At 43.7% G+C, this 19,712-nt stretch overlaps 5 protein-coding genes across 5 annotated transcripts; 2 read left to right on the forward strand and 3 right to left on the reverse strand.

Moving 5' to 3' along the window:
• Positions 1 to 49: 49 nt before the first annotated feature.
• BGZ61DRAFT_455116 (uncharacterized protein) lies at positions 50 to 1,970 on the forward strand. The gene is made up of 4 exons (XM_046246329.1): positions 50 to 620; positions 670 to 801; positions 853 to 1,226; positions 1,272 to 1,970. The coding sequence occupies exons 1-4, from the start codon at positions 430 to 432 to the stop codon at positions 1,751 to 1,753; spliced, it is 1,179 nt and encodes a 392-aa protein (XP_046102421.1). The 5' UTR covers positions 50 to 429; the 3' UTR covers positions 1,754 to 1,970.
• Positions 1,971 to 2,053: 83 nt separating this feature from the next.
• On the reverse strand, positions 2,054 to 2,356 carry BGZ61DRAFT_479981 (uncharacterized protein; the record flags this gene model as incomplete). Its single annotated transcript, XM_046249144.1, has 1 exon — positions 2,054 to 2,356. The coding sequence occupies one exon, from the start codon at positions 2,354 to 2,356 to the stop codon at positions 2,054 to 2,056; it is 303 nt and encodes a 100-aa protein (XP_046102422.1).
• Positions 2,357 to 3,670: 1,314 nt separating this feature from the next.
• BGZ61DRAFT_495460 (lysophospholipase catalytic domain-containing protein) lies at positions 3,671 to 5,894 on the reverse strand (the record flags this gene model as incomplete). Its single annotated transcript, XM_046250887.1, has 3 exons — positions 3,671 to 4,998; positions 5,076 to 5,627; positions 5,810 to 5,894. 3 exons carry the CDS (start codon positions 5,892 to 5,894, stop codon positions 3,671 to 3,673), a joined length of 1,965 nt encoding a protein of 654 aa, XP_046102423.1.
• A 2,567-nt stretch (positions 5,895 to 8,461) lies between these two features.
• Positions 8,462 to 9,871, reverse strand: BGZ61DRAFT_495461 (ATP-NAD kinase-like domain-containing protein; the record flags this gene model as incomplete). The annotated part of the gene is made up of 2 exons (XM_046250888.1): positions 8,462 to 9,708; positions 9,745 to 9,871. 2 exons carry the CDS (start codon positions 9,869 to 9,871, stop codon positions 8,462 to 8,464), a joined length of 1,374 nt encoding a protein of 457 aa, XP_046102424.1.
• Positions 9,872 to 10,826: 955 nt separating this feature from the next.
• BGZ61DRAFT_356211 (acyltransferase-domain-containing protein) lies at positions 10,827 to 12,282 on the forward strand (the record flags this gene model as incomplete). Its single annotated transcript, XM_046240776.1, has 4 exons — positions 10,827 to 11,011; positions 11,107 to 11,350; positions 11,414 to 11,862; positions 11,919 to 12,282. 4 exons carry the CDS (start codon positions 10,827 to 10,829, stop codon positions 12,280 to 12,282), a joined length of 1,242 nt encoding a protein of 413 aa, XP_046102425.1.
• Between the last annotated feature and the right edge of the window lie 7,430 nt (positions 12,283 to 19,712).

A 19,712-nucleotide genomic window follows, 5' to 3' on the forward strand; every position in this document is an offset into this window, starting at 1 on the left:
GATCTGCCATGGTCTTCCGTGACACACCGCAGAGCCGCAACCGATAGCCCCGCGCGCAACAGCTCCATCAACCTCGATCTTTACAACAGAGCCCCCTCCCCAGTCCACCCGCCGCGCAATGACAACTTTTTCACCCCCATTATCAACACGATATCTCCTCGCGCCCGGTTCCGGGTACCGTTTCTCGGCCAAATACAAGAAATCCCCCCGTGGTCCGCCCACGAGGAGGAGACTGACCTGGAGGAGGGAGGGCCTTCTTGGGCCTTCCACGCAAGGCCAAAACGCTCCAAAAACATCATTCATTTCCTGTTCGGGTCAAGAATCGACCGCAAGATTCGGAATCCAGGCAACTGCAGCTCAATTGGATACAAAATCCAAAACAGATCCCTGACGACTTCGTTCTTGTGGCGTTTGATTCCATTTATCATCATGTGTCTCATCATTTCCCTCTTCCATACGCGCCTTGGGCTCAAGTGCGGTGGCGAACTCCCCGGCCTTGACGGCGTCCCAAATAAAGCAAAGCCGCCGAATAGAAGGGCATTGAATTCACGATATGTTGTCTTTGCGGAGGGTTTAGTGGCCGCGCTGGGTTGCTTCGTACTCGCTCAAGGACACTTTAGGTAACTAGCTCTCTGTTCACTTGCGGTCAGGAGAAGCTGACACGAGTAGTTTGCGAGCCACCAGAGAAAGAATGGAGCGAGTTAAACAGACTGCCATCACGATGACCTACTCTCTTCTCAAAACCACAACGACTAACAATGCAACTGGGTATGACAACAGCGAATTACAATTGGTCGTTTAGTAGGTTTCTTTCTCCCATCCTCTGAGTTGCACAGAGCTGAAACATCGCAGCGAGTGTCTAGCCCTGACTGTTGCATATCCAGTGGCGCTCCTCCAGCAGATGCGCGACAATACATGCGAACCCGCCATTACAAAGTACTGCCACGAGGCGGCCGCAGCCTTACGGCATTTAAGATTAGGTGGGAATGCCGACGACAGACCATATAGCCGACCGAAACCATGGTCCGATGATCCGCCCAAACTCGTTCCAGTTGAGCATTTCTTTGAGATCTTCTCCCTTCAGCTGGAAAAAGAGTTTCGAAAACAGCCCATGAGAACAAAAGTCCCCTCTATGGGACCGCAGCACATCATCTACTGCATCCGAAACCACTTTGAGAATCTCATAGACGGGGCAAATTTGGATGAGAGGAGAGCACCTATCATCCGTAAGTCTCCATTCCCAAATAAAGGAGCATATCTGACAAACTCAGGTGAAAACATCGATATGATGGCTTTGGCCGGGCGAGAATGCTCCGTGTTTGCCTATCGTGACGTCGCCCCCATTGCCTTCTTATGGGCCGTCGACAGTTCAATGAGACTCATTGCACTTGTTCTGCCAGCACAACACTGCGACTACATCACCAACAGCCCGCGCAACACGGCCGGGGAGATGATGTTTCCTACCGCAATGACCCTATTGGCCATGGTGGGCATCTCGGCCATCAGCTCCATTATCCTCGTACTCTTACAGGAGCTGTGGAATATGTGGGATCCGTTCGGCAAGGGCATCAACACGTTTTCATGGACGCTTGGTATCGCCAGGGAGATTGATGACATGCTGAATGAGTATGCTGAGGACGATGAAAAGTATCTGATCCGAGTGCACTCGTACATACGACCTGTCTTCGTACCTGACGCGAGTCCGCCTCCGGTGGAATATCGGAGTCGTCCCATAAGGGTGCAGAGTGTCTGACGGATGTGCAACATCTTTGGTGGTGATTGGGAGGTTTAAGATATAACACAGTATCCGTGCTAACAAGTGATGGAGTTATATGTGTAAGTGACGTCTTTGAGGACAGTCCTGACCCAACATTCCACGGTTCTCTATGTTTAAGAACTGATACGAGGACAAGTCTCTTTAAAATTCCATAGCTTTATTCATTTAGCACATCAGGAAATCTCGATTGGAACACTAAACATAGCGAGTGAGTCTTAGGACACGACATGACGCCCTCCAGAAGATGTGATTTCGTAACTCCTTCTTCCCTAATCACTAATAGACCTTGTAGCTCTGGACCACCCGCGGCGTGATGGTATAATCGCCTTCCCCATTGCGGTAGCTCAGCCCCTGGCAGCCCGGGCTGACATAGAACTCAAAGGTATCCGGGTCGGGGTACCAGTCAGTGTCCGGGTTGAACTTGACGCGGTTGATGTCGAGCGGGGGCGTGAACTCGATGTCGTTGCAGTCGACGTCGACGGTGCCGTGCATGGCGCTCGAGCGGTCGTCTGTCGTCCACACGTCGAGCGTCCAGGCGGAGGCGAGGGGGAGGATGGTTGTGAGGAGGGTGAACTTCATCTTGGGCTGTTTGGCGTGTTAGTGGGGGGTGATGGGACGAGGGGAAGGCGTACGAAGTGGTCAGGAGGTGAACAGCCGAGGTGTTGTTGTGAGTTGGGTAGATTCAGGAGAAGATGTGCTGTGTTGCTTGTGGGTTTGTTGCTTCATCAACTTCACTTCTGTGCTCCCATTCCGTCCCTTTATACCCCATCCACCTCCCCATATCCTCCTCCCCCATGGCCAAACTCTCCCCCGATCTTACAATCCCCTCATCGGTAACCCATTTCTCGCCGTCACAAACAAACCCCCCTCTCCGTATCCCTCGCATTGTCCAGCCCAACGTGCCACGAATAGCCCGCGCCGTGTGACCTTGGCCGACGTCTGACTTGGCTTACGCTTGGCCAGCCCGGCTTGTGTCTTCGCCAATGGTTGGGGGTGCAGAGGCGAGATGCATGGATGGACCGTGTTTCACAGTTTTCTTTAAGCATGATGGTCATGATCACCGGGGGGTCACGGAACGTAGCCTCGTTTGCTCGTGGCGTGCTCGTTGAAACAAATCCGCATTGACACACTTACACTTGCACTTACACTTGCACTCACACACTCTACCACAACTTCCAATCCCATTCGTCTCTCCTCCGCGCCGCGCTAACGATCCCGTCCCACCCTGCTCCGCGCTTACACTGGCGATTCTCGCTCCGGCAGTTGAGCCTAAACCCCAGAATGGCGCCCCCAAATTTGGCGTGAGGGTGCAATGATGACCCGCGCGAAGCGATATCTTCCCTGTTGGACAAGACCAATCACGCTTCCGCGGGGTAGGAGAGGCCAGCAACTCGCGGGACTAATGTCTAATATATATAGATGGTATATGCAGCTTGTGTTTGAGGATTTTCAGCTCTGGCTGAAAGGCAGGATCGCGACTCGCTCAATGGTCACTGCGGAGTATGGAAGGAATCAAAGGTATAAGTGACATCCACATATATGGTACGTCACATTTGGGTGCGATTTTGCCTCGTGTGCTAGCTCAGCTATCTCGATATCCAAAAATAGCTCCCCAAAATCAACCCAACCAGGATATTCATAGTCCAAAAATGACAAACCTGTAGACTACGCGCCTCGAAATGCCCTCCTGTCAGCCGTTTCTCTCCATTCCCCGATGCACACGTCCGGATACAGATACAGATATAGAAAGGGGCTCCCCAGTAGCCGGAATCAACATGTACCAAAAATAACTCCTATGCTTTTTGCCGTCGTCATCGCTTCCCCTTTCAGATGAGATCAGTCAAGATCAACCAAAAATAATAATGCACATCGCAACGCAAGCTAGATTGCTGTTTATATAATCAGAGAAAATCCAACCGCGGCTGCCACAGCCGCGGCGGTAATGGTGCTGCTCAAGAGCTTGTGGGCAAAGCTCTCGATGCTGAGAGGTGCGCCGATAAACTCGGGGTAGTAGGGCTCGGGCTCGCTCTCGTCGAGCGTACCGTTCCAGCAGTAGCTGTCGAAGCAGTCCTGGCACTTGGCCGGGACGGTGGTGTTTGTGCGGTCGAAGCTGCGCGAGAGCATGGCGCAGGCGACGCAGACGGGCCAGTCGCTGTCGCGGGTGCCGTTGAGCTGGGTGGCGACGGAGTAGCCATTCTCGATGATGGCAGAGAGCTCGGAGCCGTTGATGCTCAACTGGAAGGTGGAGATGTTGGCGGCGTAGACGTAGGGGTAGTTGGGGATGTAGACGATGAGCGGCGAGGGCTCCGTGGTGTTGGTGGCGTTGCAGCCGAAGAAGGTCGGGCGGGTGTTGAGGCCGAGGTTCCGGAATGTGTTCTTGCCAGGGACCACGGGGAACGAGGAGCCCTCGGAGATGTCCTCGAGGGAGCGCTCGTAGGTGGCGATGGCGGAGGCGCCGTCGGGCCACAGCGACTCGGTGTCGGCGGATGAGTCGAACGAGAAGACGACGTCGACCTCGCGCTCGGTGCGGATGTGCGGGTAGTAGGGCACGTTCTGGAGATCCTCGCCACCGTCGACAAGGGTCAGACGATCAAAGTCGGTGATGTAGCTCTCCTCCGGGTTATAGCCCTTGAAAGGGTTAGGCGTCCAGTCCGCAATGTCGTTGTTGTCATCGCCAATGTTCTCGAGGATAGTCGTGAGGGCGCTGATGGCAAAGTCGGGGACATTGTCGGGGACGTAGATGCTGTTGGGGTCGTCGAGGTAGAGCACGATCTGGTTGAACAGACTGCTGGAGGTGCCCATGACGAAGCCGGCGTTGTCGAAGCCGCGAACACAGCTCTTGTCCCTGGGCAGCGTGCCGTTCTCGAACTCGGAGCCGACGTACTTGAGCGGCACAAAGCCCCTGAGGGTGGGGTCGAAGGAGCCGAGCTCCCAGGGGGTAAATTCGAAGACGGTCGAGTTGAGGGCCACGATGGTCTCGTTGGGGTTGCGGCCGTCGGCGATGACGAAGGGCATGGGAGCGTTGCCGGCCTTGAAGTCCTCGTCGTCGGCGATAGAGGACCAGGTGAACGCAGGGCCGCCGTCGGTGGCGTTGATGAGCTGGTATGAGAGCATGCGACCCCAGTAATCGGTGAGCGATCGCTCGTAGCCGGCATCCTTCTTGTCCGACACGGCATTGAAGACGTCGTCGTAGTAGCCAAGCAGGCTGTACTGCTCAGGGCCTGTGAAGAGTTAGCGAGTCGCTTGGTTATGGAGCGCAATCTCCTTAGGTGCTATCTTCCAGGCGCAAGAGACATACCCTCAAAGATGGAGTTCTGCAGCTGCCAGATACCGGGGTAGTTGACGCTCTCCTGGACGGAGGTCCAGTTGTTCATCATCAGACTGCCCACGAGCCAGCCGCCGCCAGACAGACCGGAGAGATAGGTCGCGCTCTGCAGCAGGCCGCCCAGGTTGCCCTCCTTCTGGCTCCCGTCGGATCGAATATCCCAGGCTGCCAATGCGCCGGCGCCAGACAACATGGCGCGGTAGCCACCACCAGACACGGCGATGCCAATGTTGGGCAGGGCGGTGGTGTTCGTCTCGGCATTCTTGAGGTACTCGTCGCTGTCGAAGTTGGGGATGTTTATCCGCTTGAGGAGTTGGCGGATGTAGGGGATGGTTGCGTTTCGGCGCTTCGGGAGCCATTCGAGCTCCTGGTCGGACAGCGTAGAGCCATTGCGGATCGTCGGACGGGTGCTGGGGCACGAGACATCGCTTGGGACGTAGCCGGAGGGCGCTTGGGGGGTTCCTCGCTGGGAGAGTTGCGATTCTGATCGGCGCGAGGACGGGACGGAGTTGGAGAGAGGGTCGGCTATGGCTCATGTCAAAATACTGCATTGGGTCGTGCGCACATGCATCCGCACACACAGACACCAGCATAGACTCGCGCGTCAAACCCACCGACATGCGACGTCTAGCGGATCACGGGACGGACGAACCGCTAATCGGACGCTGTGCTTTCGGCGCGGAGCTTGGGAGCCATCGGCAACGTACCTGCGGGTTCGGAGTTGGCCGCAGCGGGCGAGAGGGCGGCCGCGGCTGCCAGCAGGACGGTCAGTCTGCTGGATAGCGAAGCCATGGCTGCGACTCCAGAAGCAGGAGACGGGAGGCTATGGGATGGCGGAGGAGAGATGCGGAAAGGGAAAATAAGATGGATCCCGTGCTCTTGTCGGGAGCTCTCAGACGAGAGAGACCGGGGTATGATAATATTAAGACAAGAAAGAGGGGAGCTAAAATAATTCCAATACAGCCCCGAGCCCGGCAGGATGGTCTGCCAGTCCTTGTGGCTGAAGTAGTGGTGCTACCTCGCTGGAATCAGGCAATTCCTTCGTAATATGGTGATGGGAGGCTTCGGGAGCGTCGGCAATGGCAAATGGTTGGTCGGAGGTGAATCACAGGGCTCCAATGGCTACAGGTATAGAAAGCCGCAGCTGGGATCGAGCCGTAGAGATGATCCAAGAGAAGGATGGCAGCGAGAACGAAACATCGAGCGAGCGAGAGCAGGCAGCGTTAAATGATCAACGTCCATCGCTCGCTGGTCGCTCTTCTCAGCGCGCTGCTGCGGCAGCACCGCCAAGTCCAAAGTCAGCCCAGAAACACATGCCTCCCCTGCCACTGCAATACGCGTACTCTTTACGAAGTACCGCCGTCCGTCACTCGTCGCCCCGTCAGCTCTAGTCCTTCCAGAAGATCCATTCAGCGAGGGCGGAATACGGGGGTCGGTTGCAGCACCGGGTCCGCCGGAGGAGGGACGAGGGACGAGGTAGACATGACAGCAGCAAAGACACACTGGACGCAACGGCACAAGGGCGCAAGGCACAAGGCACAGTAACTAAACTAGGCGCAGGACTCTCCAGCCGCTGTACACGGCAGAGGACGATCACTATCCAAAGCCGTTTACCGCCGCCCGTCACTGGACCGCACGGGGGAAGCTTACTGGGGGCTGGGATAGAGATGGGGGCACAACCAACGCAGAATCCGTCTCGGGCTCCTGGGCAGCCAGTAAAACGGCCTGGAGACCCCCTGCAGGGCCCCTGGAGTAATCCTCCGCTGACTTGGATCTCCCCGGGCGCCTCTGCCACTCCACTCTCTTTCTCTCTCCCGTGGAGACCTGGAAATGATCTCACCTCAACACCTCACTTTATATTAGGTGCTCAAGCGCTGGAAATCAGATTGATTAGCGTCAGCACACAGGCCACCTGCCAAAAACCCTCCTTATTTCTTATCCGCTCCATCAACAACTCCACCATCACATCAGCACGACACGGAAGACAGGAAATCCAGAAACATCGCCAAGGCACTTGCCAGCTCACCGACTCACCGGCTCACCATGTGCCAAGCAGCAAGTGAGCACAATTTGATAGATTAAAAAGTAAGTAAAAAAGGTAAGAACAAAAAGGACCCGAGGCCAAGACCTAGGTCCCCCCATCCCTGGCCCTTGGCCCCTCTTGGCAAAAGCCGGCGAGGTTTGTGCCCAGCGCGCCAAGACGGCAAGACGGCCTGATGCTACGGTTGGGAGGATGTGACGGGGGCCGTTTCGACGATGGATGCGTGATGATGGGGGCCAACCAGCGCGCCTGTTCAAACGGCGATTTGGTGGGTTTCCCATCGCTGTGCCATGTTTATGTGCTACACTTGTGCTACACGTTGGAGGGGGGTTGGGCGAGACTTCACCTGTGACTCTGATGTGAGGCATTCGCAACATTCTTCCTGTCCGGGTGAACTTGGCATTTCTTGTCGATGAGAGAACCGCCGAAAGTGTAATCCCAGAAGGGCGCACCCTTGATGGTGATCATACACGCCTGCGTTCCGCCCTTCCGTCTCTTCCTCGCTCCAGGCTCGTAAAGTCTCGTAGTTCTCGGCCTTGGCAACGGGAGCAAGATTCCACCCGCTCGTTCTCGCTGGACAACTGGCAAATGGCCCAGCACAAACTACCGACCGTACCGACGACCGCGGAAAGTCGTCCTTTTGCACTGCCCAGCCGCCAGCCCGCAGCTCACGAGATCGTTCCTATCAGCGGGCGCTCGTCGGTTTCGCATGCAACATGTCTGTCTGTCCGCCTCTTCCGCTCCCTCCCCATGGCCTCATCAGGAGCGTCTTTTCAGGCCTCCGGCGGTTGATTGGGGCTCCACTGTGCCACGACGTGGGTGAACCACAAAAAAAGTAATCGCCGTTCATGCTTACAGTAAGGTTCTGATTGCTACTGTAACGTACGTGGACCAACCTCCATGCAATCCATACCTTAATCGCTACGCATCCAGTGCCTGCATAAATGACTTCAAGGCATTGCCACCGCCGGACGCCGAAAACTCCGATCACAGCCACGGGAGCATCGGATCGTCAGTCTTGAGGGTGCCGATGGGCGCTCCGTCTGTCGGTGTATTCTCAACTCCCCGGAACTCCGGCGTTCAAGAGCAATGCATGTACAATGATGCTTTCGACACCGACTGCGCCTTCAAGATCTGGCACATGGTTTCATCGTCATCGCTGTCATTGCTATCCTGAAGGTCATCCTCGTCTACCGCTGCTGTGTGCCGTTATACTGCTGTTACTGTGCTGTTATCTACAATGACCAAAAACCAAAAAGGGGACGGGTATCAAATAAGCCTACAGCTATCCGTACAAGCGGTGGCTCGTACTCTTCCACTAATCAGAGAACTCATCCCCCGCCGGTTCCCGTCCAAACGGGTGGTTAAATTTGAGCAACCCCGTCAACCCGCCCACCCACGGGTCGTCATCCTCGGTGCGGATCACGCACGGCACGCCCCCGTGCCACTCCTCTCCGGGACCCACTCGGCCCACGAACTCACCCTCCACCCGGATCTCCGTCCCGGGCGACACTCCCGCGCACCGCTTGCCGTCGATGCTCAGGTCCAGCTCCCGGCCCCGGTTCTTAGTGCTCATCCGCAGGCTGACCTTGGTGTCCAGCGGCAGGACCAGTGACCGGAAGCTCAGACTACACGGACTGATTGGGGTGATGAGTAATGACTTGACCAGCGGATGCACAATCGGGCCCCCTGCGCTGAGGCTGTATGCTGTTGAGCCTGTTGGCGTGCTGATCAAGATGCCGTCAGCGGTCGTCTCGGTCAGGAAGTGACCGTTCTGGTAGATGTCGATGATGGCAAGATGCGGATGAGACCCTCGGTGCACAGAAATCTCGTTGATGGCCCGTAACGATGGCGAGGGTTCCTTGGTCCCTGCAATCGGCCTCGCCTCTAACTGCGAATCACTAGACAGCGTGTCCGAGAGCCAGTTGTTGATGTTTTTTCCCGACGGATCAAAAACGTCCGCCTTGATACGGTGTCGAAGCAACACCTTGGAGGCCCTCTGAGCCCCAAGACTCTTGCCACCCATCCGCTCCCAGACCTTGTGAGTCCCGGTAGTGCTCTCGTCTCGTAGTCCTCGAGGGAAAGCAGCCTCCCGCATGGCCACATCACTCCCGCTCATGTACATCTCTCGCCATGCCTTCTTGTGCTCCCCAAAGTCCCATTCGCCCAAGAACCCCAGAGTTCCCATGCTAAACGACAGAATAGGAGGCACCGATCCGTGAAGTTTAAAGAGGCTTGCGGCTCGTAGGACCGTGCCGTCGCCGCCAAAGGTTGTGATGACGTCAATTTTATCCGCAATGCTGGTCCGGTCGTCGGATGCGAAGATGGGGAAGTCGAGGCGGTCCTTGAGAGTCGCCGCAATTCGGGGCTCGAAGACGAGGTTGACCTCGGGGTACTCGCTGCGGATGTACTTGGAAAACTTGACGACGGCTTCGACGACGGGCGCCGAGTAGAGTTTCTGGATCATAAGAAGGTTTCGAGGGGGCTGTGGCCAGTTCAAAGACAGGAGTGAAGACCCAGGCTTGGAGCCTCGCAAGTACCGGGGACTCGTCCGCTCAGGAAGCTCTGCAACACTTCGTACCTCGGCCAAACGCAGCGGACGGGTGGTGGAGAGATAACGGGTTAGTGATGGGGGTGATGCCGTTCGGGATATCAGCTGCGGTGATGGCTGTCGCATCAGGGCTGGCTCGGCGAGGGCCAGCCCTCTGGTTAAATTGTGTTTAAACATGGTGGCCGTTGAGTGACGTGGTCATGTTGCCACGCAGGAAAGGCTCTGAGGCCGGTGCGAGTCTGAAGTTCGTCGATGAATTTTTGGATGACACAGAAGAGCTAAGGAGCTAAGGGAGCTTGAGCGTGGCAGAATGGCGGTTATGGCCGGATGAAGGTGGGCTGACGCAGACCGCCTTCTGCTTTTGGTTCATGGGGGGTAGGTGGGGGAGTTGAGAGAGCGGGTGGGCGTGGGTTGCTGCGACGAGGTTTCTTACGTTCATGTCCAAAAGTGGACAGAGATATCAACTGTGCAACGTGTCTAAAGGGCATCTACCGTGCGATCATGTTTCGATTCAGAGATGACATGTGCATGCCGAGCCGCTGAGCAGACCCTAGCTATGTGTGGAGGCAGCTCCAGGGTAAGTATGGCCATATGGAAGAATCCGTCATTTAGACGTGCGCTGATTGGCCCATCGGCACCGGCACCTCACAAACCCCGTCCCTGTGTCGCGTCATAGGCGCTCCGGGTCATCCGCTGATGTCACAAGTCAGCTAAGGCTTCCAAGCTCCAGCTAAGCACTCCAGTGCCTGGTCAGCTCCCAACTCGCCAACGTCTAAATCGTGTCATGTGCGCCATGTCTCGCTCGCTCTGTCTTCTTCATCTCAATCTCCAGTCCCACGTCTTGCTTCGACTTTAGGCCGCAGTTGACTCTGTAGGGCCTGCCCTCGACTGAATCCTGCCACGAGGGGTCGGATCCGGTGGCTGTTGCCATAGCCTCATCCGTTGGACCACGTGGGCCACCTCTTCGTTTCGCCAACTTGCATCCTGTGGTTGCCTGGAAGCTTAGGTCGTACATCAAACCACATCCCCCGTCGTCAACGAACATACAATTTCCGCTCCCGAACTCTTCGTTTGCTTCCGTGGTCGCTGCAGCTTGAATACCAACCTCAGACTTCGAGCTCTACTGCTTACCATGGCCTCCAACTCCATCCCCGGGCCGGAGATATCCGCCGGGTTGTCAGCCACGGACGAGAAGCCCAAAGCATCGACGAGCAAACCCCAAGAATACCATCCCTCTGGAAGACAGGGATATGGCTTGTTTATGCAGATCGTGCGAGGAGCCACTTTTGGTATCTACTTCACCAGCCTCTGCTTGATGTTTGTCTCCCCGACCCGCCGCATGTACCTTTGCTCCCCACAGCTGGGCTTGGCTATACATTAGCAGCAGCGAAGCTGACCCTTGCACTTCACAGCATCCATTTTACCCAGATCATTGGATCCCCGCTGTACTTTGTCAACCGCGAGTGGTTCTACGCCTACATGGCCATGACGAAGCGGTCCTTTGCCATTACGACGGCTGTCATGACACACATCTGGGGCTCGACGACGATTCGAATCAGCGGCGACGAGACAGTGGCGGGGCAGATTAAGCCCACGCCTGGTGGCGGGGTACAATTTAACTTCCCGGAGCGCATGGTGCTGATCGCCAACCACCAGGTATGCGGCTACCATAGTTTATATATGCATGGTTGGTATGACAAAGTGCTGACGTTGTCATAGATTTACACCGACTGGTTGTACCTCTGGTGGGTTGGCTATGCGAACTCGCCAGGGACCCATGGGCACATTTACATCATCCTAAAAGAATCCCTCGCTAGGGTACCTCTCATGGGTTGGGCGATGCGCTTCTTTGGATTCATTTTCATGTCAAGGAAGATGGCAACGGACCAGCCTCGACTGGCATACCGTCTAAACAAGCTCAGTCAGAAGAAGGTTGACCCTAGGGGGAAAACCTATCTTGATCCCATGTGGCTGCTGCTCTTCCCTGAAGGCACTAACCTGTCAGGAAACGGCCGTAGAAAGTCGGCCGCCTGGGCGGAGAAGAACGGTCTCAAGGACCCCGAGCACGTTATGCTGCCGCGCAGCACCGGAATGTTTTTCTGCCTGAACGAGCTCAAGGATACCGTCGAGTACGTCTATGACTGCACAGTCGCGTACGAGGGAATACCGTAAGTATCCAACCGCTCTTGTCGTAAATCGTGCTCGACTAACAAAGTAATCGCAGTCGAGGAAAGTATGGCGAGGAATACTTTGGTCTCAACAGCACCTACTTCGAAGGTCGGCCCCCAAACTCTGTCAACTTTTATTGGCGTCGCCTCCGTATCTCTGAGATGCCACTTGACGACCAGACGGCGTTCGATCTGTGGCTGCGGGAGCAGTGGTATCTGAAAGACGCCCTGATGGAGGAGTATATGACCACCGGACGGTTTCCTGCCATGGCTGGTAAGGTCGATTTTGTTGAGACTCAGGTCCGGACGCGTCACCCCTGGGAGATTCTTCAGGTCTTCAGTGTCCCTGGTACCGTTGCTTTGATGTGGCACAATGTCAAGAAGTCATTCGGCGCGGTGACAAGTGTGTTTGGCCTATGATTCTAGGAGAGCGCATCGTGTTTGATGACGATTCATGAGTCAGACGAGGAGTTGTCCGAGGCCAGGAATACCTGCCAAGCACTCACGTTTGTTTTCGCTTTTGATTTGATACCAGGAATGGGAGGACCGCGAGGTAGAGCATGCTGGGAAGCGATAGATCAGCATTGGGTATGATGGCATGAGCCGAACCTGTGTGTTCACTTTGGTTTTGTTTTATCACATGAGAATCACCGAGGCACGAAGAATCCGTTAAGTGAAGAATAGGACAGTTATTTCGGTCTGTATCCGAAGACAAAAGAGGCGTATTGTGGAGGAGGGTATCGGAAGGAGCCCGAGCAAGGAGTTTAATTGATCATTTCCACTCGACGCAAGAGTCACAGCCTTGTGTGGGCTTCCGTGAGCTGCAGGTCGAACGGTGCAGGCGTACGTACACTGACTAGAACGTACAGGGAAGATTGCCCGAGATGCTTGTCATCTGGCGGCGCTTGGTCTGGACTCGAGTGTGATGATGAAGTCTACCCCTTGTGTGGCTAGAGTCATCACTACCCCCCTAGTTGACCCCCTATTATTAAGATTATCTCTACCCCCTTGCTAAGGTTATCTCTACCCCCTTACTAAAGTTATCTCTACCCCCCCGCTAAGATTATCTCTATCCTATAGTAGAGCTTATCCATACTAGAGAGATAAGGTTATATAGAAGGGGTATATAATAAAGGGAATTAATTAGGATTTAATTAGCTACTATTAGGGATTTAATTAGTAAGTCTATTAAAAATTTTTAGAAATATATTTAAAATAAATTCTTAATTTATTTTTATTTTAATTTTTTTTTTTTTATATAATTAATTTAGAATTTAATAAAAATATAATATCTTATAAAAAAAATACTACTTACTATTAGTATTTAAATAATAAGTTATATTTTTTTAATTAGATATTTTTAATTTTAAGAATAAATTTAATAAGTTTTTATTATATATTAAAATTAATTTTAATTTTATTATTAATAAAATATAAGCTAATAAAATAATTTTTTATTTTAAAGAGGTTTTTTATTAATATTATAATAGAAATAACTTTATATATTAATTTATATATTTTCTTTTTTAATTATTATTATTTTTCTAATTAATTTTAATTTATTAAATTTTTATTTAAGTTTATATTTTAAAAGTATTATAAAAAGACTTATAATATTTTTATTAAAAAATATTAAATTAATATATTAAATATAAAAAAAGCTAATAAAATTAAATATAAATTAATTAAGAATTAATTTATATTTAATTATTATTAATATTTATATTAAATTAATATTATAATTTTATTAATAGGTAGTAACTTACTTTTTTTTTTTATAAATTTATAAAATTAATAGGTATTTTTATTATATTTATTTTTATATTTACTTTTATTTTAATTACTATTTATATTTAATTAGTTTAGTTAGCTATATTATATTACTTTTAGTATATTATATAATAATATTAAAATACTATTAAAGCCTATAATAATAAAGTATATAAAAGTATTTAATTTAATTTTAATTAATATTAAAATTAATTCTTATAAATTAAAAAAGATATTAAGAATATAATATTAATTATATTAAAAGCTAGCTATTTTTACTTTTTACTCTTTCTTTTTAATTTCCTCCCCCTACTATTTTAATTCTAGCTTTAATAAATAACTAATAACTTAAGTAAGTATATTACTATTATATTTTAATTAATTATTATTAATATATAATTAATAATTAGGCTATTTTAAATTTTTTTTTTTTTTAAATTAAAATTAAGTATAAAAAGATTTTTTTAAGAGTATTACTTTAAATTTTTTTTAGTTATAAATTTAATAAGTTTATAATAAAAAATTTTTATTATTATAATTTATTCTTAAATTCTTTTTAAATTATTATAAACTTATTTAATAAAAATTTCTTCTTCTTTTTATTAATATATTAATATAATTTTATATCTAGTTTAGACTTTAAGTTATATAAGAAATAATATTATAATATTATAAATAAATTATAAAATTATATCTATTAAAATTCCTATTATATATATATTAAAAATAAATTCTATTTATAATAATTTTATAATATAAAATTATTATAATTTCTAATATTTAGCTAATTTTAATAAGATAAAATTTTTTAAATAATTAGTATATATTAATAGCTTATTTATAGTTACTTTTAATATAATATTATATTATATTTTATTTTATCTTAAATTAGCTTTAAATTAAATCTTAATTAATTCTAAATTAAACTTTAGCTAATTTCTATTTTATTATAGCTTATATATCTTTAGTAACTAATTAAAAACCTTAAAAGATATTTATTACTATAGATTTTTATTTTTATTAATTTCTTTTAATTTATAAACTCTTATATTATTATAACGTATATGATAAGCGAGTGCACAATACAAGCAAGTGCACAATTTTTCCTAACCTCTAAGATTCAAACCTCAATAAAACCACAACAATACAATCAATCAATTAAAACTAATCGCTATGCTCTTCCTCAGAGGTCTTAATTATAGTCTGACAGGTCCTTACATTATGACCGGCCTTTCCACAAGTTCCACAGCGCCTTTCCCTCGGTATCGCTGACCTCCCTCGACCACTACTTCTCAACAATTCAGCTGCTACCTGTGCATCAACGTCTCTCTGATCTATCTCACCCCTGCCCTCATCTAAAGTCATCTTCCCTCCTTTACATAGGCGGGTTTTCTTTGCTCTGCGCCGCTTGCTAAGAGTCTCATTTACCTGTCGAAGGATCTGGTTCTCAGCTTTCAATAGAGCATTCTGATGCATTATTGCCTTTGTTCCCTTTGAAAGTGACTTAAGCGCCTCGAGAATTGATGCTGGAGAGCTGCTCTGATGCCTTCTCATTCGTCTTTCAAGATATTCAGACTGCGAACTGGCCTCAAGCACTGTCTTTGGGGTCTTCGAGACCCAAGGGTCGGGGAGGCCGACCTCCTCTGCAGCCGGTGTTGGAGTCCGTAGCTGCACATCAAGCTTCGATATGACATTTTCTGGGTTTAGGGGAACAAGTCCAGCTCCTCGAAAACCTCCTTCAATATTACTCCTTGTCATAGCGGCTGCGTGGGCAGCGTAGAAGGCTGGGAAGAACTCGGTCTTCGAAACGTGGGTTATAGAGCATCTGATCAATTGCTCAATTGCTCGACCATAGGCTGTTTTAAGCGGCCCAAAGCACCCGACATCAAGAGGCTGAAGTAGGTGAGACGAATGAGGCGGCATACAAAGCGTAATAATCTGATTCTCCTCACAATATTTCTCAAAGTCGACGGAGTGGTGACTTTCGTGCCCATCGAGGATTAGAAGACGATAGCGACCGATCAATCGATCCTTTGTATGCTGATCAAAATGCTTAAGCCACTCAAGACCCGTCTTATTGTCAGTCCAGCCATTTTGAGTCGTTGCAATAGCCCAATCGCCCGGGAGGTTGCTTTCTTGGTACCAGTTAGCGAGGTGATATTGGCCTGCAACCACGATAAATGGCTGGATCGCCCAGCCTTCTGCATTAATCGCCTGAATGACCGTGACCCATTCCCGGTTTCCAGGCTGAACTGATTTCGGGTTTCCACGCCTTTCTGCGCCTGTAACAACCATTCCGCTTGCGATTATGCCCATCATAAAGCCGGTCTCATCAAAGTTGTAGATATCGGCTAGGTCGATACCATATTTCGCGATTGTATTCTCCACAAGCCGGAACCAATTGCGAATAATGGTTGGATCTTCGCATTTAGCCCTCTGATAGTCGTATTTACGAAAAAAACGCATCTTAAGCTCTGGTTGTCGCCTGACGAAGTTAGAAGCCCAGCGCTTGCCGACAGGTAACGCGTCGCGGTCGGCGAGCAATCGGTTGGCCATTTCTTCCACACCGCTCAGTCGCGGGGGAAACCCTCGCGAATCTAGGTCAAGAATATACTCAAGAAGAGTCTGTTCCTCTAGATCAGATAGTTTACGCGAATTGGGCATAGTATCGCGTCGCGAAGTAATGCCGGCGCGTCGGCGTAGTAGAGTATGGCGAGAGACCTTATAGATCTTTGAGGCGCGGTAGGGAGTTAATTGAGGGTCTTTCTGAAGGGCTTGAAGGGCAAGATTGATATTTGCCTCATTGCTTATTGACGACATAATGCGTGGTTGAAAAAATGGAGTTAAAAGAGGGAAGAGGGCGGTTAGAAGAAAAATTGTGCACTCGCTTGTATTGTGCACTTGCTTATTATGTACGTTATCTTATAATATCTATATTAAAATTCTAATTTATATATTATATATCCCTAAATATCTATATATAAGTATAAAAAGAGTAGTATATATTATTTTAATTAATATCTTATAGCTAATTTAATTAGCTAAGTTTTAAATTAAAGTAAGTAGTATTTTAATTTTCTTATATATTAATACTAATTTCTAATAAGATATAATTCTACTCTTAATAGAAATAAAATTCTAGGTAAAGCTTTTTTATTCTTTTTAATAAATTATATTAAAGGTATTTATATTTCTATATTAGCTTTTAATAATATAAATTTATTTAAAATAATTAGTAGTATTATAATAATAATAATACTCTTTAGAAATAATATTAAACTCTATAAAAAATATTAGATTTTTCTAGTTTGGAATATATAGTAGTAAGATATAAATCTTACTTTTTATTTCTTTATATTTTAATATTTTATAAAGTTAGGTATTTATATAATTATATATATTTTAATAGGGTACTATTTATATTCTAAAATATAATATATACTATTTTGAATTTATTTAGTTATAATATAAAGTATAATTTTCTATTTTTATACTTATTTATCTTAATTAATTTTATTAGTAAATTATTAATAATAAATAAATAATTATTTAATATATATATTATAATATAACTAGAGAGTTTTATTATTATATATTTATATTAATAAAGTTTTATACTTATTATAACTTTATTTATTTATATATTTATAAAGAGAATAGAATTATTTTAGCTAAAAAATATTATTATACTATATAAATAATAAGTAAGAGAGAAGAATACTATATATTTATATTTTATTTTTTTATTTACTTTAAATTAATTTTAAATTAATTTAATTATAGTTATTTCTTATTTTTAATACCCTAGAAAATTATAATATAAATCTTATAAAATTACCTTTATTTACTTTACTTCTATTAATAACTTAATAATTAAAAAGATACTAACTAGCTTTATTATTATTATTTTTTATAGTATTTATAATTATCCTTTTTTATAGTATTAAAGCTAATAGAATAAATTATTAAGAATTTTAAATATCTTTTTAAGTTAATATATTGCCTAGGTATAGTACTCTATAAGTTATTTCTATTAAGTTTTAAATTAATCTCTAATTAAATTCCCTTTATTTTAATTTTATTTTTTACTAGACTTAAAATTAGAAACTTTTATCTTAAATTTAACTTTTTAATTCTTTTTAAAGTATTTAAGTTTTTTAATAATAAAAACTTTATAAGATATTTATTAAAAAAGTATTTTTTACTTTATAATCTAACTGGATTTTCTTAAATAGCAATATATCTTTAATATTAAAAGAAGTAGCTTAATTCTAAGTTATAATATATTTAATTTATAGATAATAATAGAGAAAAGTATATTGCTATTTATTTCTATTTTAACTAGGTAAAATTATTTAGCTAAATAGATTATAAGATATTTTAAGTTAATATAAATTATAAATATCTTATTAGTTATAATAATATTAAAGTTATTTAGGAATATTATAGTACTCTTTTTTAAAAAGGTATATAACCTCTTTAAATATCTATTAAAATTAAGTTATATTTAAATCCTAATTAATTTTATTAGTACTTCTACTTACTTAAGTATTTTTTAATAGTTTATTTCTAAGTATATATTAATTTATATTTAAGAAAGTTTTTTCTCTTTTATAAATTTAATATTAAATTAATATTAAATAGGTATATTTTTATATAAAAGGCTTAAATAAAATAACTTTAAATTAAAATTAATTATATTTAATAGGTATATTAATCTTCTTTATATATAATATTTTTACTTACTTCTTTAGGTTTTAATTACTATTTTAAGTTAATTAATATTAAGTAGTAATTTTAAATTTAGTAAGTTTATTAGTTAGTTAGATTATATTAAGTTTATTTTAAGTAAGGTATTTAAAAATATTATTAAGAGGGTAATAATAACCTAGATTTAAGATTCTTATTAATAATTAGAATATTAAGTATTAAGACTAAAGGTAAATACTTAAAATTATATAATTTTATTATAGGTATATTTATTTTTAATTTAAATTAATTTTAAAGTAATTTTAATTATATTTATTATTAAAACTTTTACTATAATTATATAAATAGGCAATTTATAAAAAATACCCTATTATTTAAAGTAAGTTTAATTAGATATATAGTAGTATTCTACTTAATAAATAGAATAAAATACTATTATATATTAATACTATTAAGATTTTTTATAAATTATTATATTAATAGAATAAATAATATATTTCTTTAAAGTTTTATATTAAAAGGTAAATTTTCTTTATAAATTATAATAAATTAATTCTAATTTTATTCTAGTTATATATATATAAATTAAAAACTCTTAGCTTATAATAAAACTTTTAAGAAGTATAAATTATTATTATTATACTATCTTACTTTAATATAAGGTTATTTCTATTAAGTAACTACTTAAAATTATATATATTTTATATTCTATATTAATTTATTATTAATAATATTTAAATATAACTTATTAATATTATTTAAAATAATATTTTTTTATTTAATAAACTTAAAAAAAGTAAATTTAATAGAAAATTTAGTAATAATTAAAAGAATTACTTTTTAATTATTTAAGATCTCTTTTATATTTATAATCTTAATTTAAAATATAATCTTAATTACAATCTTAATTTTTATTATAGATTCTATTTAAATTATAGTTTTTATTTAAATTATAATTTTTATTACTTTTATAGTTATTCTTCTAAGTATTATTCTAATATATAAATAAATATTAGCTAATTAAATATATATAAGAATATAATAAGATTTTAATTATATCTTTAATAATATCTTTTAATATTTCTTAAAGATATCTTTAATAAAATTAAAGATAAAAATTATAGAGGTAAATACCTTTTATAGTCTAATTTTAATTAAATCCTAATTAATTCCTAATAAAAATAAGATAGAAATATAATAATATTAGTAACTAAAAAATAATAAAATAAAATTAAATAATTAAAAGCAAGCTTTATAATTATAAGAGTATAAATAGAGGCTAAATATATAAAATCTAGCTATCTTAAAATAGATTCTTAAATATCCTTTAAATATTATATTAAGAATTATATTCTATTTTAAGTAGATAT

The sequence above is a fragment of the Ilyonectria robusta genome (assembly GCF_021365365.1).
Source record: "Ilyonectria robusta strain PMI_751 chromosome Unknown BGZ61scaffold_14, whole genome shotgun sequence".
Taxonomy (NCBI): Eukaryota; Fungi; Ascomycota; class Sordariomycetes; order Hypocreales; family Nectriaceae; genus Ilyonectria; species Ilyonectria robusta.

What these genes read in the sequence shown, in the direction of transcription:
- BGZ61DRAFT_455116 (XM_046246329.1), top strand. Translation starts at nt 430, where the DNA reads ATGTGTCTCATCATTTCCCTCTTCCATACGCGCCTTGGGCTCAAGTGC. An exon ending in CTCGCTCAAGGACACTTTAG is followed by an intron (nt 621 to 669) that starts GTAACTAGCTCT and finishes TGACACGAGTAG; the next exon opens with TTTGCGAGCCACCAGAGAAA. An exon ending in GAGGAGAGCACCTATCATCC is followed by an intron (nt 1,227 to 1,271) that starts GTAAGTCTCCAT and finishes TGACAAACTCAG; the next exon opens with GTGAAAACATCGATATGATG.